Raw genomic sequence first — 21,778 nt, 5'->3', positions numbered from 1 at the left:
CCAAATAAAAATTCTCCAAAACCATGCAAAAGCTTATTTTCCAAACTAAGAGTGTTAGTATAACCAGCAGGAGACCAATAATGTTTTAAGGGATGCAAGTTATTTCTGGAAAAATAAAGAACTTGGGCAAGGGTGATACGTGTCAAACAATAAATTAATAGTTTTTTAATCAAATCACATGCTTGAATTATAGATGGTGCTGTGGGTGGGTGGTTGGTGATATATTTTTGTTCAACAAATTTCAATAATTTTATTATGTTCATTAAATGTTTATTCTTGAGCAATCTTCTATGTTAGCTCCACAGACATTTCCCCTTCTCATTACTGTGCAAAGATGTAAAGTACTTCCATAGGCCTTCAGAGCCCTTCGGGTGCCGGCAGCTACACAGAAACCTCCCGGCATGGTGCGCTGTGACCAAACAAAACCCTTTTTTGCACACACAAAAAAATAATTGTTTGCACGTACACATGTTTCACTTCTGCTGATACAATTAAGTCCCGGGAATACACCTCATATTGTAAATTCAGCCCTGTAAAATAGCCCCACTCAGCTGCAGTCATGGCGTTCCACTGCATTCTGTACTAGGGCCAATACTTTCTATGTAAAACATGCATCCCTTCTGCAAATTAGCAGGAAATTTCTACTGCTGCAGATGACACCCAACTATATTTATCTATGAAAATGAAATGGATTAGTTAGCAGAACTTTAAGTATGTCTTGAAGACATAGAGGCCTGGATGACCTCTAATTTCCTACTTCCTTATTATCAGGTTGTACCAATAACTCTTTAAAAAGCCTGCAGTCAAACCAAAACCCTGCAGCGGGAGCACTGACAGACATACTTCTCTCATATTAACCTTTCTTTATCAGATTACTGTAAAATGAAGAACAGAATTTTTTATTCTTTTCCTGACTTAAAAAGCTTTTAATGGCCAAGCTCCAGCTCAGAGGACCAAACAGAGTGCTTCACTCTCAGAATGCTGACTCATGGTTTCTTGAGTTTGCTGTGGAACCATCTCACAGTTTGAGTTTGAGAAGCAGACACCCTCTCTACTTTTAAGATCAGGCCTCAAACTTTCCCTTTTGATGAAGCTTGTCATATTATTTTATAAAAATGTAATTTCAATTATATATTTGCCATTAAGATTGTGGAGTGATATCTACCAGGGATCAGCACGGTGTGCTGTCATGCTGATTTGAGCATGTTCTATATATACAGTTGACCAATCAGATTTCTGGGTCAGAACTACTTGTTGTATAATTAAATACAAAAGTCAAACCAGTGAACCTGATGGTGACAGAATGAAAGCTGAGAAACATCTAATGTTGTAGAAAGCTGCTGCTTCTTCGACTGAATCAAAACACCAGCCGACGTTTTCTGTTCCACAAATTGACCTGTGATGGGAATCAAACTGACTGAGACAGAACCTGCTCAGGTTTGATGAATGTTTCAATCACAGCTCCATTTATGATCAATTTTGATTGTTTAAATCTCAAATTTATCTTCATTGATCCAAAGAAACAAAACAGGAGAACCAGAACACAAACAGAGGGGAATAGAACGTATATTAAAATATGTTAGCAGTATGGAAAATTAACACAAACACCACCACACAGCTGTAACAACGGACATCAAGAGATCATCATCATCACGGTCCAGTCAACTGCTGCTGCTGCTTCAACGTCCCAGAATCATCAGGACTGCTCATCCTCTCATCACACACACGGTCCTGATCACCTTTACAAAGATCATCACCTTCATCTGTAGAAAGAAGCAGAAAGAACAGAGGTGATAACTGAGTGTCTGCAGAGACTCCCTCCATCTGCTGTCAGTCAGTGATGCAGCATATCAGAATAAAGAGCAGCAAGACCTAAGGTCAGAGTAGCAGCCTGCTTCTTCCTAGCTCTCATGTTCATGTGTTGGAGTGAACATGCTGAGCTCGAAGCTCAGACACCTGTACACACTTTGGGGAAATAAACTGCTGAGTCATGATTAGTGGACTCAAGCAGATCTTCTGGTGTGTTTAAACACCACATGGTTACCAAAGTAATGATGGTTCTGTGATGTGCAGGCTTCAGACTGATCTCAGAGCTATATCACAGATGAAACTGATCAGCTGTTCAGTGATGAAATGAGAAAACAAACAGATTGAGATCAGATCTGATGGACGAGGATCATTGTCTCTCTACTTCCTGTTAGGCTGTCAGCTGGAATCAGCTTTACTTCCTGCAGATAAGAACTCAACAACAACAGTCATCTTCACAGACAATCAAACACATCATCACAATGAGCTTCTGGCTGATCTGATTGGCTGACTGTAGTCTCTATCACCGTTCTCCTGTCACAACAGCACTGAGAAGGTTTACAGGAAACACTGGATCTTTGCTTTGAAACCAACGGTGTTAATTACAACACTGCTGAAAGCAGCATGGACTGACTCTCCACACCCCTTTACTGACTTTACAAACATTCATTTAACAACTATCAGAGAACATTTTCTACACTTTCTGCAACAAACACTCGTCTGTTGGAACGACTCACTGAGTTCAGGACCAGAAAAACAGAAAATCATTCACAGCTTTAAGGATGGAGGTTCTGTTTGTACATGAATGAGCTGCAGCTAAACAGAGAAGATCTACAATCGTAACAGACAGTCAGTGAACTTACTTCAGAATGTCCAACTGCTTCACTTCTGAATCCTGCAGATCGTTTCCACTCAGGTCCAGATGTTTCAGATGGGAGGGGTTGGACTCCAGAGCTGAGACCAGAGAATCACAGCTGATCTTTGACAAACTACAGCGCCTCAATCTAAATAAAGAATAAAAGCTGTGAGTTTAGAATCATTCAGTTTCATGGTGTGTTCAGAGCTGAAGAAGGTTCACAATTTACAAGCTTCAGGTTAAACCAGTGAAACAGGCGTTTGTTTTGGTCTGACATACAAAGCAGGGCAGCCCGAGTGTCTCGTCACATTCTTCTGCAGCGGCAAAGGTTACGTTGCACGGATGGGACCACAACTTCAGCCTCCTGGTAGGGAAACAGAGGGGTTTGGTAGCGTAGGGAGGCTTCAAAAGGTTACAGTCCGTTGGCAGAGGGTTAGATGCAGTGACAAAATGGAGGATGGCCTCTCGCTCCTGATTCATGCGCTCAATCTGACCATTGGACTGTGGAAGCCAGAGGAGAGGCTGGCCGTGGCCCCGAGGGCGAGACAGAAAGCTTCCCAGACCTGTGAGGTTAACTGGCATCCACGGTCAGGGACGAGATCCGCTGGAATGCCATGGAGTCGGAAAACATGGAGGACCAGTAAGTCAGCGCTCCCACAGGCAGAGGGTAGTTTTGGCAAGGGAACGATGTGCGCGGTAGGTGATGGTGTAGTTGAAACGGGCGAAAAACAACACCCAACGGGCTTGGTGCAAGTTCAGGTGTTTGGCTGTATGAATGCATTTCAGGTTCTCGTGGTCTGTCCAGACAACGAAAGGGTGCACCGTCCTCTTGAGCCAGTGGCTCCACTCCTCCATCACTAGCTTGACTGCCAGCAGCTCTCAGTTTCCCACATCACAGTTCTTCTCAGTTGGCAACAGTTAGCGAGAGAAGTAAGCACACAGACGAAGCTTAGAGTACGAACTCGAGCGTTGGGACAGATCCGCCCCAACCCTGTGTCCGAGACATCCACCTACACAATGAACTGATGGCTGTCATCGGGTTGGATGAGGATGGGTGCCGAGGCAAACCATTCCTTGGGATATTCCTTGGGTACAGAGGAGAGGCTTCAGGCACCCTAGGAGGAGAGTCTATAGGCAGGATTGCCGACCTGAGGTAACGGGAGTGACAGGTGGGGATCCAGCCCGTGACTTTTCCACCAGCCCAATCGATCTGGGGATTATGTGAAGCAAGCAAGGGATGACTGAGGACCAGAGGAGTCTGTGGTGTGGGGAAAACGTAGAGCTGGAGACTCTGCCGTGGATTTCCGGACATGAGCAGGGACATAGGATGCATACAGGGAGAAATACTGGCCAGGGAGATGCCATCCAGCGCACTCACATCCAGGGGGCATTCCAGCGCCTCGACAGGAATCCGGTGTTTGAGAACAAAGGCTGAGTCCAAAAAACTTTGTTAAGCCCCAGAGTCTATGAGCGGCGACCGCAAGAGAGTACCCGATGACAAACATAATGTGGCCGGAAGGAGCAGGCGAGATTGGGGGTGGGGTAGTCTCTGTGAATCACCTGCCAGCATCCCCACAGTTACTAGCGAGCTCCCCCTTTTAGCCAGACGGGACATAACGAGATGAGGTGTCCAGGCTTTCCGCAGTAGAGACAATCGGCCGAACGGAGGCATTGCTCTCTTTCCTCAGGGGAAAGATGAGCCGGTCCGAGTTGCTTTGGCTACTCAGTTGAGGTGGATGGAGAAGCCGGGGCAGGAGAGTGAGGACCACCGAAGGCACCTTGATCATACGGTTCCAGAGAGGGAACATAAGACTCACGGGGCAGGCAGGCAAACAGGTGCTGGATACCTGGTGATCTCCGTGGACCGACACAGGATTAACAAGACACATCAACTGGTGATCTCCGAGAAACGACAAAGGACGGTTTCTTTGTGCAGGGGATCTTCGTGGATCGACACTGGACGGCAGGTACGTACTACAGGGTAGCAGGCTCACAGACACACTGGTAGGACAGGTGAGATGATCAGACGGACTGATGCAGGTGAATCGGGCTTGATATGCTGTTAGGTGGTGATTACTAGAATGAGAACCAGCTGTGTCAGCTGAATGAGGTGTGGTAGTGGGAGGAGGCTGGAGGCGGAAAATGGACGAATCAAGACCCTCCAGACACAAACCAAAACATAGAGCACATGACCAACAAAAACAAACAGGGGAGGAGATAGGAAACATGAGGAAAAAGGTGATATGGGGAAACAGAGGGAACGACCAACAGGGACAGGCTGAGATCCTGACACTCATTAATATGAATGACAACATGCTGCTGCTTCAATAAAGACGGAGTGACTTCAGCTCTTAAACTCTGCAGCTCCACCAGCGGCTCCATCGATACAAACTCATGTTGTCCAACAAACTGATCCCAGATTCCTCTGAAGATCCTCAAGTTTACAAAGAAAACAAACATGTCCGACTGAATGTGGAAGAAAAGTCCATCAGATGATCCAAACTACTAAACCAGAGAAGAAGAAAACAGACTTTCCCCTGAAGATCCTCAGTGTGGATCGGTTGAATATCAGCTGATGTCTGCAGTTTAGTGTCACCACAACTTTCACATCATTTTTCATCTCAGCACAACTAAAACATGGAGTCTTACTTCAGAGTCTCCAGACTACAGTGTGGACTCTCCAGAAAACCACACAGCTGCTTCACTCCTGAATCCTGCAGCTCGTTTCCACCCAGGTCCAGATGTTTCAGAAGTTTCAGAAGGGAGGGGTTGGACTTCAGAGCTGAACTCAGAGAATCACAGCTGATCTCTGACAAACTGCAGCACCTCAATCTGAATAAAGAATAAAAGATGGAGATAAAATCATGTGATCAGTTTGAATGACTTTGTCCTTCTGTTATTGAGGATCTTCATCATGTCAGCCTTCTACTGACATCATCCAAATGTCAGCACAACATTCATCCACCTCTTCATGTCAACACAGATCAGCAAGATGCTGCTCACCTCCGTCAGGTCTCCATCACTACTCTACTGATACTTTAAACAGCTGCAGCTGATGATGTGCTTTCATCTGAGTGTGTTGTGAAGGATCAATATCAGTGCTCAGACTTTATCATTCACAGCTTTAAGGATGGAGGTTCTGTTTGTACATGAATGAGCTTCAGCAGGTAATTAAACAGAGAAGATCTACAACAGGAACAGGCAGTGAACTTACTCCAGAATCTCCAGACTACAGTGTGGACTCTCCAGAAAACCACACAGCTGCTTCACTCCTGAATCCTGCAGCTTGTTGTAACTCAGGTCCAGATGTTTCAGATGTTTCAGATGGGAGGGGTTGGACTTCAGAGCTGAGACCAGAGAATAACAGCTGATCTCTGACAACTTGCAACTCCTCAATCTGAATAAAGAATAAAAGATGGAGATAAAATCATGAATGATCCAATCAGATGTTTTGTGGTCCCAGGGGGCCTCCACTAGAGCTTGTGTGTTGTGTTTGCTTTGTTTGTCTCTTCCAGCACCACTGGTTCCTGGATTGGTTGTGGAGTTAACAGAGCGACTGGAGGCAGCTGGCCACTGTCTAAAGAGGGGTGGACTATGAAGCCAGTTCAACATATCAAGGCTTTCTTCCCCCGAGCTGCTCAACGAAGCTGAAACTCTGAGTCAGAGATAATCGGTACTACAACGGTGGTTATCAGCTTTCTCTGTTAACTCAGGCTTTCTGCTTTCATCTCTGAGCGCGTTCACATAAAATAGGAGGAGTTTGCAGCATCTGACCAATCACAAACACGGACAAGTGTACTGACAGCAGAGCCACATATTTTAAAAAGGAGGAGCAAACTATAATTAAAAAAACACAATGAAGTTAAAGACATAATCCACACTGAAAGCAGCACGGCAGCAGCTGCTGAATGATGGAAGGATGTGGAAAAAAATCGGCACCTGTGTTAATATCACCTCACCACAAAGTACACAGGAAGATCGGACTAATTACAAGTGCACATTTCAATAAATTAATGCATTATTAAATTTATTCTCATGACGTGTATGAACGTTTTAGTTTTATCATTTTGCCTGCAGCCCCAGAGGTGTCAAACGGACTAAAGAGCAAATAAGAAATAAATATGAAATCATAATTCAAAGCGAGAGCAAGGTTTATTGTCAGATCTTATAAGTAGGCAACAAGTGCAATGCTTTAATGCATCAATCAGTCCCAGATATCAGTAAAAAAAAAACAGATGAAATTAATATAAAGCTCATAAAAATCACCGGGGAAAGTCAAAGGCTTGTCAGTCTTTGAACACTCTGTCCCCACGCAGAGGACTGTCCCTCTGTCTCACTGTCTCACTCCACGTACCGAACTCCTTTAGTCTCAACATACCTCATTAACCCACTGATCTCGCTTCGTAGTTCACCCCTCAGGTGGCTTAAACGCCGTCACCTCCAACAGTCTGTGGACTTCTGCTGCCCTGGCACTACATCAGGCTGTGCCACACTTCTTAATTTTGACGTTGCATTAGTTTCCTGGACAGCATGTTTTCTTCATTAAATACTTTTGTTAGAACAGTTTCCTGGACACTTTTGTAAACTTTTGATTAAATAAACGCATTGTTTTAGTTCAATCCTCTGTGTGGCTCGTCATTTGCTATCATCACAAAGCCGGGCCATAACAGATGTGATCAGTAAAAACAAACACTCGTCTGTTGGGACGACTCACTGAGTCCAGGACCAGAGAACAGAAAATCATTCACAGCTTTAAGGATGGAGGTTCTGTTTGTACATGAAGGAGCTGCAGCTGCTGATTAAACATAGAAGATCTACAACAGGAACAGACAGTGAACTTACTTCAGAGTCTCCAGACTACAGTGTGGACTCTCCAGAAAACCACACAGTTGCTTCACTCCTGAATCCTGCAGCTCGTTGTTACTCAGGTCCAGATGTTTCAGATGTTTCAGATGGGAGGGGTTGGACTTCAGAGCTGAACCCAGAGAATCACAGCTGATCTTTGACAAGCAGCAGCGCTCCAATCTGAATAAAGAATAAAAGCAGTGAGTTTAGACTCATTCAGTGTTTCATGGTGTTCAGAGCTGAAAAAGCTTCACAATGTACAAGTTTAGAAAATGGAAACTCCAAACAGCTGCAGGTTGAAACAGTGAAACAGAAGCAGTGAAGAAGAGCTCTCATTAATATGAATGACAAGATGCTGCTGCTTCAATAAAGACGGAGTGATTTCAGCTCTTAAACTCTGCAGCTCCACCAGCGGCTCCATCGATACAAACTCATGTTGTCCAACAAACTGATCCCAGATTCCTCTGAAGATCCTCAAGTTTACAAAGAAAACAAACATGTCGACTGAATGTGGAAGAAAAGTCCATCAGATGATCCAAACTACATCTACAACATGTGATCTGTTTGAATATTTCAGTCCAACATCATCACATGACTCCAGACCAGTGTGAACAAGCACATACTGAACATTTATTTGTTGCAGTCTGATGTTGTGGAAAATATCTCTAGTTTTATTTCCATGTCAGACTTTAAGGGAGTTTCACAGTTTCACAGTCGATCATCCAGTGAAGGATTTCTCTTCTTCTATGGTTTTAAATGTGGACGTTGCTCTGCCACAGTCAGTGGTCCAAACCAGAGAAGAAGAAAACAGACTTTCCCCTGAAGATCCTCAGTGTGGATCAGAAGAATATCAGCTGATGTCTGCAGTTTAGTGTCACCACAACTTTCACATCATGTTCATCTCAGCACAACTAAAACATGGAGTCTTACTTCAGAGTCTCCAGACTACAGTGTGGACTCTCCAGAAAACCACACAGCTTCTTCACTCCTGAATCCTGCAGCTCGTAGTTGTTACTCAGGTCCAGATGTTTCAGATGGGAGGGGTTGGACTTCAGAGCTGAATCCAGGGAATCACAGCTGATCTCTGACAAACTGCAGCACCTCAATCTGAATAAAGAATAAAAGATGGAGATAAAATCATGTATTTTGACGTGTGAGTTGTGAAGGATCAATATCAGTGATCAGACTTTATCTGTGAGGTCACACTGAAAGAAATCATTGAGTTTCAACAGATCAGAGTTCAGAAGATCTTCTGTTTCCAGCTGAGACTCTTTAACACACATTACAAACATTCATTTAACAACATCAGAGAACATTTTCTACACTTTCTGCAACAAACACTCGTCTGTTGGGACGACTCACTGAGTTCAGGACCAGAGAACAGAAAATCATTCACAGCTTTAAGGATGGAGGTTCTGTTTGTACATGAAGGAGCTGCAGCTGCTGATTAAACAGAGAAGATCTACAACAGGAACAGACAGTGAACTTACTCCAGAGTCTCCAGACTACAGTGTGGACTCTCCAGAAAACCACACAGCTGCTTCACTCCTGAATCCTGCAAGTCGTTTCCACTCAGGTCCAGATGTTTCAGGAGGGAGGGGTTGGACTTCAGAGCTGAGACCAGAGAATCACAGCTGATCTCTGACAACCTGCAGCTCCTCAATCTGAATAAAAGATGGAGATACAAATATTATTTTGAATTCCTGTCTCTTCCCTGCATCTCACAAAGGCAACACAAAGACCCTGACTTGATCTGTGAACTCAGTTGGTGAGGACACTCATCAGAGTCAACTTTACATTTTTAACCACAATTTGGCTATGGATGATGTTGTACATCTGGCCACACTCGAGTCCGGTTATCAGAGGATTTCTAAACAGACAGTGTGATAGGAGCGTGAACTGTTGACACTGATAGGTCTTTTAATGTCCATATGGACATGTGAGTATTGTATTAAAACACATCTCTGAACTGCATGTTCAAACCAACATGCAGACAGTTTATTATCAGGTTTCTGTTTTAGTCTAAAGGCCTGTAGCTGATCAGGACTTTTTGGAAAGCTCTGAAGTTTATTCAGCTTTTTGCTCAGGCAAGTCTCCAAAATGAACTAAAGAAAATCTGACACATGAACAGAGATCAACTACAGCATCAGCAGTCAGAGAACCGACCTCAGAGTCTCCAGTCGACGGTTTAGACTCTCCAGTCCATCAGACAGCAGCTTCACTCCTGAATCCCAGAGGTTGTCGTTTCCACTCAGGTCCAGCTCTGTCAGGTGGGAAGGGTTGCACTTCAGAACTGAGGCCACGACTTCATAGTGAGTCTCTGAGAGATTACATCCTGTTATTCTGAGATGATAGAATAAATAAAATGTGTTATGAAAGTAGCAATCACCATTATACTTTGACTCCCAGTGAGCAACAGCTTTTAGTGGAAGCTTCTGAAGGATGTAATTAAAGAGCGAATTCCAGGGGTAATGTAGCCAATGACACTAGGCTGAGTGTTCAGTTTCTAAGGTAGAAAGGCTGGAGAGACTGATTAGTTCATATGTTACAAAGTGCTTAGGCTTCAGTAGTGTTGCATTGTATAGAAGGAGCATCTTCCAATTACCACTGTCTACCCTAACACAGGAACTGAAGTGTGCTAAGGTAAGAGTAGAGTTGCAGTTGGTAGGAAGCAAAGATGAGGTAGTGAGGAAGTTGGCACAAGGACGAAGGACAGGAAGGAAGTAGAATGCAAAGGCAGGCAGCTCAGGAGGCACAGGCAGAGGTAAGTCTGACAGAGGTGATGGGTAGGGTGCAGCAAGGAACAGGATGTTTAGGTCTGAGCACAGTGGTCTCAATGTAGAGTAAGGCTCGTCCTGTAGAAAGAAGGAAGACAGTGGTTGACCAGGGTCCCCAATATGGAGTAAGGCTGGCCCTGCAGAAAGAAGGAAGCAAGTGATTGATCATGGGCCTAATGTCTGAAAATTAACATGAAAACCGATTCATTATCTGATCAACAATGTCACCTAAGAATAAAGACTATAATTAAATCCTGTGTGTATGTGAAGAACCAAACTACTGATCTGATTGATAACATTAATGATCACGTGGACTCACCGAGCCGTCCTGCAGTTCCTCACAGCTGGGATCAGTCTCCGTCGTCCCTCTGATGATGTATTATACTTCTCCAGGTCCAACTCATCCAGAACCTCCTCTGACATCTGCAGCATGGAGGCCAGACCTGAGCAGTGGATCACAGAGAGTTCCTTCTCTGATCTGTTCTCTGACTTCAGGAACTCTTGGATCTCCTGATGGACTGAGAGGTCATTCATTTCCATCAGACAGTGGAAGATGTTGATGCTTCTGTCTGGAGAGATCTCATCACTGTTCATCTTCTTCAGGTGGCTGATGGTTCTCTGGATGATCTCTGGACCGCTCTCTTTCTGACCCAGCAGGCCTCCTAAGAGTCTCTGGTTGGTCTCCAGAGTGAGGCCATGAAGGAAGCGAACAAACAGGTCCAGGTGGCCATTTTTACTTTTGAGGGAATTTTCCAGGGCCCTCTTTAGGAAGTCATCCATAGATGAGTGATAGAATATTCCCAGAAAGTCTTCCAGCACCTCTTTGTTCCTGGTGGAGTGACAGTGGAACATGTAGACTGCAGCCAGAAACTCCTGAACGCTCAGATGAACAAAGCAGTAAACCGTTTTCTGGAAGATCACACACTCTCTCTTGAAGATCTCTGTACAAACTCCTGAGTACACTGAGGCCTCTGTGACATCCAGACCGCACCGCTGCAGGTCTTCTTGGTAGAACATGATGTTTCCTTCCTTCAGTTGTTCAAACGCCAGCCTCCCCAGCTTCAGAAAAACTTCCCTGTCAGCCTCCATCAGCTCCTGTGGACTCGTCTCGTGTCCGTCGTACTTCTTCTTCTTCCTCTTGGTCTGAACCAGCAGGAAGTGTGAGTACATGTCAGTCAGGGTGTTGGGCAGCTCTCCTCTCTTCTTTGTGGTCAACATGTGGTCCAGAACCGTAGCGCTGATCCAGCAGAAGACGGGGATTCCACACATGATGTGGAGGCTCCTGGAGGTCTTGATGTGGGAGATGATGCTGCTGGACCGCTCTTCATCACTGAACCTCCTCCTGAAGTACTCCTCCTTCTGGGCGTCAGTGAAGCCTCGTACTTCTGTCAGTCTGTCCACACGCTCAGGAGAGATCTGATTGGCCGCCGCGGGTCGGGAAGTTATCCAGACGAGAGCCGAGGGAAGCAGATTCCCCTCGATGAGGTTGGTCAGCAGCACATTGATGGAGGACTCGTGAGTGACATCAACCAGCTTCCTGCTGCTGAAGTCCAGAGAGAGTCTGCTTTCATCCAGGCCGTCCAAGATGAACAGAAGCTTCCAGACAGCGAGCTGCTCTGCTGAGACCTTCTGTAATGTTGGATGGAAAACACGGAGCAGCGTGAGAAGACTGTACCGCTCATCTCGGATCAAGTTCAGCTCCCTGAACGACAGCAGAATCACCACGCTGACGTCCTGGTTCTCCGAGCCCTCGGCCCAGTCCAGAGAGAACTTCTGCACCGAGAAGGTTTTTCCGACACCGTTGGTCAGAACCACTCTGATGGGTCTCCGCTGGTCGGGGAAGGCTTTAAAGATGTCGTAGCACTTGATTGGAGCGTCATGGAGGATCTTCTTCTTGGTCTCCAGCTGCCTCACCTCATGTTGGGTATCAACCTCTTCACTCCGTCCCTCTGTGATGTAGAGCTCTGTGTAGATCCTCTTCAGGAGGGTTCCACTTCCTCTTTCATCACTTCCTTCAGTCACATGTTCACATCTCCTCTTCACACTGATCTTATGTTCATCTAAAACCTGCTGCAGACCAACATCTGGACAAAGAAGAGAACATCTGTCAGACTAAAGGAAGAGAAGCTGCACACAAACCAAAGTAAGGGAAAGAAAACTATTTCAGTTCTGCTAGATTTATGATATTATATTTTAATACTATAAAGTAGGAGATCGCTTATTTTTTCCTCACAAACTTTGATATGGGATCTCGGCTCAAGTTTAAGGTGCGTAAAACATTCCCATGCACCCAGACCACTGCTCACAAAACACACGTGACTCAGGTTCTGGTTTTGATCAAGTGATGAAACTTGGAGTATTTACTCATGAAGAGAACGTATTCTCTGCACATGCATACCAACAACTAACGGATTTGCTCTATGGATTTGCGGATTTGCTCTACCATTAAAATATTTAGGTGCAGCGCCTGAGTGCTTTTTCACAGCTCTTAAGCCAAATGAACAGTAACACCTCACGGCTGTTGCAGCAGACGATGGCGAGCTAGAGAGCGAGTGCAACACTGCAAGTGATCGCTGCACCACAAGGGACAGAGTCCGAGAGAGTGAATCCGCATGGCGGTGACAATGAAGTCCAGAGTATGATGATAGCACCTAAAGAACAGAGAAATATGTTGCTGCTGAGTTTAGATTAGTTTCTTAACGTTTTTTAAACCTGGTCTGGTTTCCTCTCAAACCAGCCCTTCCTCCCTCTGAAAAATATGACTAAAAAGATGTTTTATGAAAAATATCTGCTTATTTTGAATTTGATGGCAGCAACACATCTCAAAGAAGTTGGGACAGGGTCAACAAAAGAGTGGAAAAGTTGTGTGAAACTGAAAAAAGAAACACCAGGTGTAATATCTCACAACATGATTGGGTATAAAAAATAAAAAATTTAAAATTAAAAAAAAAAAAAAAAGATGATTTCAGAGAGGCAGAGTCTCTCAGCAGTGAAGATGGGGAGAGGTTCACCACTCTGAAAGACTGTTTGGGAAAATAGTTCAACAATCTAAGAATAATGTTTCTCAACATAAAACCACAAAGAATTAGTGGATTTCATCGTCTACAGTTCATAATATCATTAAAAGATTCAGGGAATCTGGAGAAATCTCTGAACACAAGGGACAAGGCTGAAAACCAATATTGGATGGTGGTGATCTTCGGGCCCTCAGGCAGCACTGCATTAAAAACACACTATTCTGGAGTGGAAATCACTGCATGGGCTCAAGAACACTTCTGAAAATGATTGTCTGTGAACACAGCTCATCGCTGCATCCACAAATGCAGGTTAAAACTCTACCATGCAAAGAAGAAAATAAATATAAACATGGATGTCATTTCCTCTGGACTAAAGAGGAGAGGGATCATCCAGCTAGTTATCAGTGCACAGTTAAAAAGCCAGCATCCGTGACAATATAGGGATTCATTAGTGCATATGGCATGGGTAGCTTTCACATCTGGGAAGGCACCATTAGTGCTGAGGTTTTACAATACACAAAGTGCCCACATTTATTCAGAATAACACTGCAAGGGCTAACTGACTCAATATCTGCCAAACATCTTTCTAACTAACACGTTGCATGCTATGCTCATTCACCAAAGTAGGGACCACCTACAACAAAGCCTATAACAAGGCAACACGGTGACAGTGTGCAGTATCTCACTGGGGTTATCAGGTGGGCATCTCTCTTCACCAGTGTTTCATCAATTTCGCCCCACAACACCTCAGGAGGGGTCTTACCTTCAAATCTGGTTCTGGATCTTTGTCCACACTGGGGACAGGAGGAGTCTCTTGATGGAGCCCGCTGTTCCCAGTAGGAGGTGATGCACTGTCTGCAGTACCAGTGTCCACAGCTGGTGGAGACGGGATCCTTCAGGACGTCCTGACACAGAACACAGCAGGACAGCTGGTCCTCCTCATTTTCTTCTGACCTGTGGAACGAATAAAAAACACTGAAAAATAATAACACATTGATGCTGATGTGTCTGCATGTCTTTCAAGTTGACCTCACACATGGAGGTGTGTCTGTTTCTTCATTCCCGTGACAACAGCGAACACCACATCCTGCTGCAGGCTTCTTCTGACCACAACAAGAAGCCCTGAACTCAGTCTATCTGATGTATTGTCAATTTTGTATGAATATTGTGTCCTAAACTGGAATCATTAAACTCACCACTGCTGCTGCTGCTCAAACAAAGTCCATATTTAATCTTTTATGGGTGAAACTCTTCATGTAGGCTGTGAAGTTGTCATGCCTATCGTCTCCTTGCTAACTCTCTGTAGTGTGCCAGGATCTGATTGGCTGCTGCAGGTCAGGTTATCAGTTTGGAGATTCAAAGGTTTGCAGCAGATCTCTTACTTTGAGTCTGGTTCATGACTGAGGGTGATAGGAAGAGCTTTGGACCAATCACTCTTCAGAGACTGGCAGATGGATCCTGGAGACTTAGCCCGGTCCTCCTCTTCCTCCCCACAAACACTCATCTTCTTCAGTCAGTCTGAGGAAAAAAAACAGCGACACTGACTGTGAGCTCAGAAAGGACAAAAGTGAAAGTATCACTCACAGATTCATGTTTCTCTGTTCTCAGTCAGTTTCTTTGTTTCCACAGATGTTTACTCTACAGCAGACATGCCCAAAGTCCGGCCCGCGTTCATATTTCCACTGGCCCGAAGCCTCTGTCATAAAATCAATAATATGTGGCCCCCCAGTACTGTTGTCCACAGTCTAAAATACACGCGTAAAAAAAGCAATTTTATATTTCACTACAGGATGGCAGTAAAGTTGTGGCCGAACTCTCGCGATCCAAAGCCCTGTGCCACCGCCAGTTTCAACAATTTCTACTGGACATCCACGCTGAGTACGGAGATGTTGTGTATCACACTGATGTAAGATGGCTCAGTCGGGGGTCTGCACTGCAGCGTTTCTACTCTCTTAAAGAGGAAATTGGACAATTCTTGGAAAAAAAGGGACAACCGATGCCAGAACTAACCGATCCTGTTTGGCTGGCTGATTTCGGATTTTTAGTTGCCATAACCCGACATCTGAACGCCTTGAACACGAGCCTTCAGGGGCAAAATGCAATGATAAGCCAACTGTATTCACATATCAAAGCCTTTCGGACCAAGCTGCTACTTGTCCAAAGCCACCTGTCACAAACACAGCCTCTGCAAGCAATAATGACCCGTTTTCCAGCGCACAATATCAGTGCGCAAATGAGGAGGTATGCCGCAAACATCTCATCTGTGGCTGAGGAGTTTCAGCAGCATTTCAGTGATTTTGCAACTATTGAAAAGGAGATCAGGCTTTCTTCCTCCTTTTTCCGTGGATCCCGGTGACGTTCCAGCCCACCTGCAGCTGGAGCTCATTGAGCTGCAGTGTGACACGGAGTGTCGCGGCCGGCACCAACAACTCCCTCTTGTCAACTTTTACCAGCAGCTGGATAAAGACAGGTTTCAAGAGATTCGAACATTTGCTAAGAAAATGTTGAGCCTGTTTGGCTCGACATACTTGTGCAAGAAGACATTCTCAGTTATGAACATGAATAAGAACCGTGTGAGGACAAGACTAAGTGACTCCCACCTGCGTGACATCTTGCGCATTAAAACCACCGTTTTTGAGCCAGACCTGCCCCATTTACTGCAGTCGAGATCTCAGTATCACCCTTCGCATTAATGCAAACATGTTATTTGTTGATTCTGGTTGTTCACAGCTGAAATTTTCTTTCTCAGACTTCTCAGAAACAAGATTTCAGCTGAATTTAATCTGATTTTTCTTCCACTGGGTATGAATTTTTCTGTGGTTATAGCCTTTCAGCTCAGGGAGCACTCTTCATCACAGACCAGTCACCATCATGAGGTGCATTAATGGTGCCAGTTTACTCAGCAGCAAGAAACAAGCAGCATCAAACTTCATTCCTTTACTAGCCGAGAGCAGCACCTGTGTTGAGTCTTGGTCTGCCTCCGTTTTGTAAAAAGTTTCAGCCATTGTTGTGTTTACTTTTCCATCCATCAGAACAAGAAGTCAGAATGCATGACTTCTTCTTCCTCTCATGTTGGACTGAGAGCAGATTGGACGATAAAGTGACTCACTATCCCATGTTGTCGTACAAAGTGGTGTTACGAGAGGGGACAGCTTGAGGCTAGCTGGTTAGCATGCTAACTTTAGTACATACAGATTTTGTGGATGATTTTAGTTAATTTTTGAATGTTTTAAACTAAATATCTTACGTATTGCTCCTTTAACTTTCCAAAGTTTATACTGAACACCATTCTGCTCAAAATTCAATGATCAATATAGTGCACACCAATCACTACTGACTCACACTGGCTTTATTACATCAGAGCAAATATTCTCTAATTTTGTCTCTCTTGTCTCTCCATTTGTCCCTTTTCACCTGGAGATCCTTAGTTTTCTATCTTTTATACTTGTCACAAGATCGTTATTAATTGCTATCATTGCAGCACCAGTAATTATGATTTTAATGGGAATCATGTTGCCCTTCTGACTTTGAAGCTCCTTGCCTGTTTGTTTCCTGTTACATTGGCAGGCGGATGATCACAATTCAGGTGACAACGGCTGGCAACACTGGTAAAGTTAGAGGACTACTGCTGGTGAAGAAGGTAACGGGAATCCACTTCACAATTTGTTTTTCCAAGACAACCTTAATGATGAAGAAAACTCCAAATAGTGGGGCAGTCAAACCAAGGTGATACCTCTGGACCCAGATAAGGGGCAACAGTCAAGTTCTTCTGGAAGGTCCTGTAATGACGCTGCAGAGGCCGATGGAAAGGACCAACAGAAGGACAAAATGAACCTAAGAAGTTGCAGGTGCATTGGTACATGGAATGTGAGAAGCATGACAGATCCTAGCAAACTACACATTCTGGAAAAAGAAATGGATGGATGTAATATTTCTATTTGTGGTTTGGCAGAAGTTAGATGGACTGGAAAAGGGCATTTTTCACTGGAGGACAGACATACTATCTATTACTCTGGCTCAGATACACTACGCAGCAATGGAGTAGGCTTCATTTTAACAAAGGAGGCTGCAAAATGCATGCTTGGATACAATACAATCAGTAACCGAATGAGGTGTGTTTCTTCATTCCCGTGACAACAGCGAACACCACATCCTGCTGCAGGCTTCTTCTGACCACAACAAGAAGCCCTGAACTCAGTCTATCTGATGCCTTCAGTCACTTTTTTATGAATATTGTGTCCTAAACTGGAATCATTAAACTTACCACTGCTGCTCAAACAAAGTCTACAGTTCACCTATAACTGGCTGTAAGGCTGTAAAACAATCATGTGACATATTGTAAGCTCTTTTATATCTCAGCTGATCGAGGCTCACCCTTCATCTGTTTTCTCCTCCACCATGACCCTTTCATTTCTGACATCAAGCAACTGTAGGACCAGATGTAAACTTGGAACATTTCTCTCCTGTTGATCTCTCTGAGTTAACTAGAATTATTTCTTCATCTGGATCCTCTAGCTGTCTGTTAGATCTCATCCCAACTAAACTTTTTAAGGAAGTCTTCCCTTTAATTAATACTTCCATATTAGATCAGATCAACCTGTCTATTGTAACCGGCTATGTACTGCAGGCTTTTAAAGTGGCTGTAATTAAACCTTTACTTAAAAAGCCGACTCTTGATCAGCTGTTTTAGGAAACTACAGACCAATTTACAACCTGACGTTTATTTCTAAAATCCTTGAAAAAGTTGTTGCAAATCAACTTTGTGATCATTTACAAAGGAATGATCTGTTTGAAGATTTTCAGTCAGTCTTTAGAGTTCATCATAGCACAGGAACAGCTCTGGTGAAAGTTACTAAGAACCTTTTATTAGCCTCAGATAATGGACTCGTCTCTGGACTTGTTCTTCTGGACCTCAGTGCTGCTTTTGATACGATTGATCATACGATCTTGTTACAGAGATTAGAAGATGTTACGAGGATTAAAGGAACTGCATTAGACTGGTTCAAATCCTACTTATCAGATATATTTCAGTTTGTTCATGTCAACAATGAGTCTTCCAGACAAACAAGAGTTAGTTATGGAGTTCCACAAGGCTCAGTGTTAGGCCCAATACTTTTTACTTTGTACATGTTTCCATTAGGAGATGTCATCAGGAAGCACTGCATCAACTTCCATTGTTATGCAGATGACACTCAGCTATATCTTTCTATAAAACCAGATGAAACTAATCAGTTAGTAAAACTTGAAGCCTGTCTAAAAGACATAAAGGCCTGGATGACCAAAAACTTCCTGCTTCTAAATTCAGACAAAACAGAAGTTCTTGTACTTGGTCCTAAACACCTCAGAAACTCTTTCTGTAATCACTTAGTTACTCTAGATGACGTTGTCTTGGCCTCTAGCAAAACTGTGAGGAACCTTGGAGTCATCTTTGATGAGGATTTGTCCTTTAGACACCATATAAAGCAAATCTCCAGAACTGCCTTCTTTCATCTACGTAATATTAATAAAATCAGGAAAATCCTTCCTCAGCGTGACGCAGAAAAACTCATTCATGTGTTTGTTACTTCTAGACTAGATTATTGTAATTCCTTGCTGTTAGGATGTCCAAATTACTCATTAAAAACCTGCAGCTGATCCAAAATGCTGCAGCAAGAGTACTGATGGGATTCAACAAGAGAGATCATATTTCTCCAGTTTTAGCTTCTCTTCACTGGCTTCCTGTGAAATCAAGAATAGAATTTAAAATTCTCTTGATGACTTACAAAGCTCTACATGACCAGGCTCCATCATATCTTAGAGATCTTATAGAACCATATAATCCTAGCAGAGCACTTCTCTCTCAGTACGCTGGTCTACTTGTGGTTCCTAGAGTTTCCAGAAGTAGAATGGGAGGTGGAGCTTCAGTTTTCAGGCTCCTCCCCTGTGGAACCAGCTCCCAGTTTGTGTTGGAGTGGCATAAACCCTCTCTAGCTTTAAGATTAGACTCAAAACGTTCCTTCTTGATAAAGCCTATAGTTAGGGCTGGCTCAGGTAGACCTGAACCAACCCTTAGTTATGCTGTTATAGGCCGAGGCTGCTGGGGGACCTCGTTACATGCTGATCTTCTTTTCTTTCCTCCTACTCTTTAACTGACTCATACCTCACCATCTTCTTCTCTCCCATAGTTTCTTCTTATTATCTGTTGTCTCCATTCAGTTCCTTCACTCGTGTAGTTTCTGTTCTTTCTTTTCCAGATGTCCCGTCATGGAGCTGCATGTCTCTGCTCTGTGATTGTCGTCTCCACCAACAGTTCTTCTCTTTTATCTCTATGCTGTCCTTTTCTCTCTCTGCTCTCCTCTCACCCCAACCGGTCGAGGCAGATGCTCCGCCCACCTCTGATCCTGGTTCTGTTAACAGATGCTCCGCCCACCTCTGATCCTGGTTCTGATAACAGATGCTCTGCCCACCTCTGATCCTGGTTCTGTTAACAGATGCTCTGCCCACGTCTGATCCTGGTTCTGTTAACAGAAGCTCCGCCCACCTCTGATCCTGGTTCTGTTAACAGATGCTCCGCCCACCTCTGATCCTGGTTCTGTTAACAGATGCTCCGCCCACCTCTGAGCCTGGTTCTGTTAACAGATGCCCCGCCCACCTCTGATCCTGGTTCTGTTAACAGAAGCTCCGCCCACCTCTGAGCCTGGTTCTGTTAACAGATGCTCCGCCCACCTCTGATCCTGGTTCTGTTAACAGATGCTCTGCCCACCTCTGATCCTGGTTCTGTTAACAGAAGCTCCGCCCACCTCTGAGCCTGGTTCTGTTAACAGATGCTCCGCCCACCTCTGATCCTGGTTCTGTTAACAGATGCTCCGCCCACCTCTGATCCTGGTTCTGTCAGAGGTTTCTTCCTGTTAAAGGGAGTTTTTCTTCCCTCTGTTGGGGGTTTTTCTCCCTTAAAGAGGAGTTTTTTCCCTCCTCGCTTATGTGGGATGTTATGAGGTGGAGTTTAACAGGACCCAAATGCAGGCTCACAGACTCGGGTATCAGTTCCAAAATACAGTCTTTATTCCAACAAACAAACAAACCAAAAGGTGGCACCTACAGCGTCCACTTGCTTCCAAGTCGGGAGGGCAACTCCACCAACTGGTGACTCCGACAGGGAGCTCTGCAGCAGGAACAGGGGCCGGAGGAACGGGAACGGGAACAGGACAGATGGGTGATGGACGGGTGACTGGCGGTCCTTGCGGTGATCAACAGGCACTCACAGTAACTCACCGTGTCTAGCTGTTGCTAGTAGTAGTAGTAGTAATGCACCGACAACCAGAAGAGTGCAGGGGCAGGGTACATATAGTCCGGGGAGGTGATCAGGGAGATGCAGCACACCTGCAGGAGGTGATCCGGGGTGAGTGGCTGCAGCTGCTGGGACCGGTGAGGGGCGTGGCCACAGGAGGAGAGGAGGACACAGAACAAGCAGACAGGGGACTGAGGGGACACAGGAGGAGAGGAGGACACAGGACAAGCAGACAGGGGACAGAGGGGACACAGGAGGAGAGGAGAGGAGGACACAGAACAAGCAGACAGGGGACTGAGGGGACACAGGAGGAGAGGAGATCAGGGGTAAAACAGAGGAAACAGAGGAAAACAGGAATCCTGACATGGGAATTGTTGAATTGTTGTGTTTCTCTGTATAATATTGTAAAGTCTTGCTGTAAGGACTTTAATGTGTTAAGTGCCATGAAATAACCTGTGTTGTGATTTGGCGCTATATAAAAAGTTGAATTGAATCTTTAAATCTGATACACTTATCTACAGGAAAAAATCCTTCCATCCATACACCAGCCCACAGGTCAAAGGTCAGAGTTTGGAGCGGTTCTCTTACTTTGAGTCTGAGGGTCCTGGTTCACAACTGAAGTCTAGAGACGGCTTTATGGACCGATCACTTTTCACAGACAGACGGATGGATCCTGGAGACTCGGCCCGGTCCTCCTCTTCCTCCCCACAAACACTCATCGTTTGGACTTCAGTCAGTCTGAGAGGGAAAAAAAACAGCGACACTGACTGTGAGCTCAGAAAGGACCAAAGTGAAAGTATCACTCACAGATTCATGTTTCTCTTGTGGCAACCCAGGGGGCATAGAGGCAAGATTCAGGGATAAAACAGGCGACTCAGAGACATTATCCATGGAACAAAAAGTGTCCTTTAATAAGCAGGTCAGGGTAAAGGGGGATGAGGCCAAATTTAACTGAAGATTCCTCCCGGTCAGGGTCGCTGTCTTCGGTCTACATCGTGTGAGAGATGATTCCTCTGTCCTGTTAGAGCAGAGCAGAGCGATGAGTCCGCTGTATGACCTCCTATCTGACGCAGCCCCTCTCCAACGGTGCCGGGGATCCTTGTAGTCTTCTTCTGCCCAGTCCGTCCCATCCCCGGCTGCTCAGCTCTGTGAACATATACTCACTCCCTCCAATTAGCTGATGGGCAGCAGGTGTGACCAATGCCACGTG

At 44.7% G+C, this 21,778-nt stretch overlaps 1 protein-coding gene across 1 annotated transcript; it reads right to left on the bottom strand.

Annotated features, from left to right (window-relative positions):
* Positions 1-1,696: 1,696 nt before the first annotated feature.
* LOC138211485 (protein NLRC3-like) lies at positions 1,697-21,287 on the bottom strand. Its single transcript, XM_069171417.1, is given in 12 exon segments — positions 1,697-1,763; positions 2,670-2,810; positions 5,312-5,494; positions 5,877-6,059; positions 7,505-7,687; positions 8,438-8,614; positions 8,998-9,171; positions 9,674-9,850; positions 10,604-12,388; positions 14,046-14,276; positions 14,684-14,783; positions 21,146-21,287. Coding segments are annotated over 12 exon segments (3,480 nt in total). The 3' UTR covers positions 1,697-1,759.
* Positions 21,288-21,778: the final 491 nt, after the last annotated feature.

Source organism: Embiotoca jacksoni, unplaced genomic scaffold (assembly GCF_022577435.1).
Source record: "Embiotoca jacksoni isolate LCO1_2020_lvr unplaced genomic scaffold, fEmbJac1.0.p SCAF_5, whole genome shotgun sequence".
In the NCBI taxonomy this organism is placed as follows: domain Eukaryota; kingdom Metazoa; phylum Chordata; class Actinopteri; family Embiotocidae; genus Embiotoca; species Embiotoca jacksoni.
The sequence above is the reverse complement of the archived record's forward strand: the minus strand, read 5'-3'. Positions and strand labels throughout refer to the sequence as shown.